We start from the raw sequence: 5416 nt of genomic DNA on the forward strand, positions 1-5416 counted from the left end.
TGTGGGTTGGTTTGGATATTAAGTTAATATTTCTATCTTTGTTTATTTATTTTCTGTTTCGTACCATCGTACCTAGTCACTACTTCGTTTTTTTAGAGGTTTGGATAGGTATAAGTTGTAAATAAAAATATTTGGAATGGATTCACTTTGCAAAAAATACAAAGTAATATTTAAAATTGATAATAAAAAAATAGTAATCGAGGATCCAAATAACTTTAATCGTAGATATGCATTTTCTATATTGTACTGTATAGATCTTTATTAACTTCCTTCTAGACGATACATTTACGTTGGAAGAGATAATATTTGTGAACAAGGTAAACACATGTTGATTTAATAACCATCTATACATTAACGTTATTCATGGATGTGCATTTCAGATTAGGAATAACAACTATAGTATATAAGAAATAATCAAACAACTTGAGCTACGAGCACTATCATAGATTATAGGTTACGATTTTATTATTGATTAGATATCCAAACCAAAAGAATTTTTGCGAGTTCTGTCAAATGCTTGTCAAATGTTAACTCAAACTCTTAACACAATCAAACTCGAGTTAACCGGGTTTGATGTGGTTTGGCTCGCCAAAAAACCCTTATAGATTGCGAATCTCGCGTTCGCGCTGGTTTGTGGGTAACTAGCGCCACTGGCGATTAGGGATGTGCGATGCTCGCAAAAGTATCGATATTTAGAATCGATACCGGATCGCAACAAAATTATCGATCCACCTAAATATCGTAACAATAATGTGGAAAACATAGCCCTCCGCACGGCCACCGACGCGCCCTGGTACGTAAGAAACACTGACATATTACGAGACTTACAATACACAAACGCTACACAGACAATAAGACAAAACGCGGAGAAACGATTTGACGTAGCCGCTAGACATGACAATCCCCTCCTCAGGCAAGCCGTTGACTACGTACCCGACGTGACCGACAAACACAAAAGACCTAGACACCAACTTTTTGACCCTGGGTGACCACCCCAATGACCCCCCCCCTGCCCGCTAACCTTTTCTGTTTCAGAGACAGCCAGGATCAAGAAACGAAGACAACGACACACACACACACACATACACACCCCCCATACCCTCCTTACCCCTCCCCTCCCGCGCTAGCCTAAGGGCCACCTTAGCAAAGCGCATCCCAGGCTGCATAGCCGCACTACCCTACCCAACCATACCACACATAAACATGACACTACCCCCGGGGTTTACACAGACGAGCCGGCGAAGCAAGAAGAGCGCCAGAAGAAAGGGCCCTAGCCGGCGGGGCCCAGCCAGGACAAAAGGAGGTCCCACAAAGCGCCTACACCGGCCGCATTTGCGGTCGGGGTAGACGACGGATGGGGCCCACCTACGAAGGCTGTCCAGGCCTACACGAGATGAGGCAGGATAAAGAGGGATAATCCCCCTCGATCCCAAATCATCGAGGCCAATTTCTAGCCATGGAATAATGGCGCGGTTAATCTGGGAGCTTTACAATCAACAAACAAGTAAAGCACCTAAAGATATAGAGAGAATGATAAATCAGCTTCGATGCGCTTTTGAATTTCAGGAGAAGCTAATGGCACAGCTATTTTGATTGAAGACGACTTGGCAAAAGTGTTGATGATGGTCATGGACATACAATGTAGGAAAGTACCGATGGTCTATCAGAAGTTACGTGAGAGCGATAAAGTAAGCCATAGAAATCCATGTGATAGACAAGGATGGCTATAATGAAGGCATCTAATAGTCACGCCCATTTCGCCCTTCCACAAATAAGTGGATCTTATTTGTGAAAGGGCGAAACGGGCGGTGACTAAGAGAAGCCTTCATTATAGCCATCCTTCTCTATCGCATGGATTTCTATGGCTTACTTTATCGCTCTCACGTAACTTCGGATAGACCATCGGTACTTTCCTACCCTGTATAAGCATAGCAGTGTAAGCAAATTTTTCAATTTTATCCAGTTGTCTCGACGTGTCAGCACAAATAAAATACTATTCCATGTCTGAACACTCTGAACATTACCTGGTTGTAGTAAATAACTTGACTAAGAAAAATTTACAAATAATGCTTTTCGGTGTTGCCAGATTTCTTCAGTAGGTACTAAAACAATATTTTTTTAATTGACGACACCGTATTTTTTTAATTTGACAAATCTTATATTGACATATTCTAAATAAAAAATGAAGTAATGTAGTCACATTTCTTTATTCGAGTAGCCGTTTTAGAACAATCAGCAAAAAAAGGAACTAAAAGAAGCTAACATGGCAATAGTAGGCCTTGGAAATTGTTGGTGGCTTAAATCTGCGCAATGCGAGCGCTCAACTAGGTGCAAGACATAGCCTATTCCAAATCCTGAGTTTTTAAAAAATTACTTGTTAAAACAAAATCAATTAGTAGTGTGTGCCCAAGGATTCACAGAAGGCTCAAAGTCATCTTAGCAACTGAATTAAAACGTTATTTTTATACACATTCAAATAAACAGCTGTCAAATAACACAATGACAGCACAATAGTGATGGCAAACAACACAATTTTTGTATAATTTCCAAGACCTACTATATGTCAGCTTCCTGCCGACTACAGATTATTTTCGATGTTTTTGTTGATTGTTTCTAAAATGGCTACTCCAATAAAGAAATGTGACAACACTTTTTATTTAGAATTTGAGGATTTGTCAAATTATGTTAAAAAATACGGTCTTGCTGTTGCCATTTAAAAAAATATTGTTTCAGTAGCTATTGAAGAAATCTGGCAGCACCGGAAAGCATTATTTGCTACATTTCCTACAACTTGCATTTGGAAATAAGTCTATCACTTCAAATAAAAAAGTTGGTCTGTCAAATTTAAAAAAAATACACTGTATAACTATACAATAGACAATAGTTATACGAGCACACTCAAAAACCTTTTAACACCAGTATGGTCATCATGAAAATGGCCAAACTTGGAGTAAGAAAAAGTACTTGCTGTCCTGAAGAAATAGTGCCAACAAAATATAAGCAGTTTATCTTTATGTATTGCTGGTTACCTACTCCAAAGGTTTAATAGTATTCAAATTTAAATCCTATTCAACCACAAAAAAATTAATTGCAATTTTTTTAACGATGCGATTTACACTCATAATTTAAAATTTTTGTTATATTATTAGACATTATTTGCAATAGTTATTAATATTAAGAGGTTAAGAGCATAACACTACAAAACAATGAGAAAGTATCCATAAAACATACAACACAGGTAATATTACGGATCATAAATGTGTTAGGTATATTGTGCTTATAAAATCAATGTTAAAGTAAATGCATAGTATAGATAGATCAGTAACGGCAGCTGTACTTTCGGGTTAAACCAAATTCAGAATTCATTCGTATTACTTTTGCTATTCCATAGAGATGGACCATAAAATCCCCATAGTACAGAATTTATTTTATGGTATAAGCAAGATGCCAACATACATGGCGAAAAATAAACTGCCCTATTAAATATTTTTAGGAAGAATACTGAATTTATTGAAAACGGAATTTAATATTCGCTAGGCATGAACTTTTCCATTTTAGGGCAGAGTAAAAATTTTACTTGGTAATATTTGTACATAGAATATTGCAACTATATTATTTTTTAAAGATTATACTTTCATACCCTGTACTATTCTAGTACATACTATATACGTATTATAAAAATATAATGTAACTTTTTTCTAAAAATAAGATATTCTGATTATTAATGTATCTATATATGTTTTTAATTTTTTGATCCCATATCAACAAATTTATTTTAAAATTAATATGTATTTAATCTGAGGTCATCAACATCAACAAAATTCAAGTGGATATCACAAGTAGTAGTATATTTAATTTTATTTCAAGTTTAAACAGGAAATACCTTATATAGGTTAATAAATTCCATGATAAATTGTACACTGAAAGTATTTTTTCCTAAAAATAAAACTATTCGATATTAAAATGTAGTTAATTTGAATGAAAATTATTGTTACCCGACATCTGGCAATTTGTCACCTAGGTATTAATATAACTTAAAAATTAGCCTACATATTTACATAAAAATACACATACATAAACAATTATTTCTTCGAACTTCCTTCTTCACTAACATCTGTAAACAGAAAATAATAATATTTTATTTACAAATGTAATCAATCATACTCACTTTTACCATCGCAAGCTACTATTTTAACTTTATCGATTTTAGTTATTTCTTGTACTTCTCTAAATTCTACATCGTTAAGCATAAATGTCCATACATTATCACAAAATCTATATGTATTCAATTTTCCTGCTTTGAAAGTTAATCTTGATTTAACCCTTGTTGCCAATGTCTGATTTATAGATTTATCAAACTGAAGCAACACTTTGCAAGCCAATTGTGGTGTGATTTGTCCATACTACAATTAAAATTGTAATTACAGTAACATATAACTAAATTATTTATTTTAATTACAGAAAACAAAAATTCTATCCTGTATCAACATAGAGAAATGTTTAAGTCCCACTTTTTAATAAACCCAAGATGCCCAAGATGGTTGTTTATATTTCGGATGTCTGAATATGTTTTCAAAATAATTTTTATTTAGCAGAATTCTGATACATTTTATACAAAGGAAATACAGCAGTGGAAACTTAAAATTTCACCTATTATTTCAGTGATTTTAGATACTACATAAATTTTGACACTAATTCGTAATCTTCAATTTCAATATTCTACCCAAATTGATAATACATCCTCTTTGTTATAAAATTTGTTAAAATAATGATTTTATAATTTTACCTCAAAACTCGTGAGGTTACATAAAATTATTTTAAACCAAGGACTGTGATGAAACAAAACTCTGCCAACTTGTTTAAGTTCTTCTAAGCTAAGGGTGACATTATTTAATATAGTCTTTAATATATAGGGTAATCTAGTACATTGTATTTCTATGAATTATCATATAATAGGGCATCTCTCTATAAAATGAACGTGTACATTTAATATAATTTCCTATACAGCAATGCAGTGATTTGTGGTATAGGTAGGTGTACCGCATTAAAGTCTAAAATTGTTTGTACCTGTATTAACTCATCCAAACTTTCCTGTAACGTGTGACCTATAGTTGTATTTCTGTAGAGTTGATATGACATGTTACTTTATTATCAGGAAAGTAATGACATTAATTGTTGGAGAGGTATTTAAATTTCTATAAATCCTTCAAATAACTATGTAAAAAATATTACACCATATCATAAACTTGCTGAACTGAAAATAAACTACAATACAAAACAACGCGATGACAACTGACAACTGACAATCACAAAACATACACGCGCCGCGCGCCATTATTCTATGGCTAGAAATTGGCCTCAATGATTTGGGATCGAGGGGGATTATCCCTCTTTATCCTGCCTCATCTCGTGTAGG

At 34.0% G+C, this 5416-nt stretch overlaps 1 protein-coding gene across 1 annotated transcript; it reads right to left on the bottom strand.

Annotated features, from left to right (window-relative positions):
- Positions 1 to 3821: 3821 nt before the first annotated feature.
- LOC108908521 (transcription initiation factor IIA subunit 2) lies at positions 3822 to 5293 on the bottom strand. The gene is made up of 3 exons (XM_018712578.1): positions 5068 to 5293; positions 4169 to 4403; positions 3822 to 4114 (listed from the first exon to the last, which is right to left on the bottom strand). Exons 1-3 carry the CDS (start codon positions 5137 to 5139, stop codon positions 4083 to 4085), a joined length of 339 nt encoding a protein of 112 aa, XP_018568094.1. The 5' UTR covers positions 5140 to 5293; the 3' UTR covers positions 3822 to 4082.
- Positions 5294 to 5416: the final 123 nt, after the last annotated feature.

Source organism: Anoplophora glabripennis, unplaced genomic scaffold (genome assembly GCF_000390285.2).
Source record: "Anoplophora glabripennis isolate ALB-LARVAE unplaced genomic scaffold, Agla_2.0 scaffold313, whole genome shotgun sequence".
Taxonomy (NCBI): domain Eukaryota; kingdom Metazoa; phylum Arthropoda; class Insecta; order Coleoptera; family Cerambycidae; genus Anoplophora; species Anoplophora glabripennis.

Bases quoted from the DNA above. Each gene is read 5' to 3' on its own strand.
- LOC108908521 (XM_018712578.1), bottom strand. From the start codon at position 5,139: ATGTCATATCAACTCTACAGAAATACAACTATAGGTCACACGTTACAG. The intron at 4,404-5,067 runs GTACAAACAATT...TTTTAATTGTAG, and splicing joins GTTTGGATGAGTTAATACAG to TATGGACAAATCACACCACA. The intron at 4,115-4,168 runs GTGAGTATGATT...TTCTGTTTACAG, and splicing joins AGTAGCTTGCGATGGTAAAA to ATGTTAGTGAAGAAGGAAGT.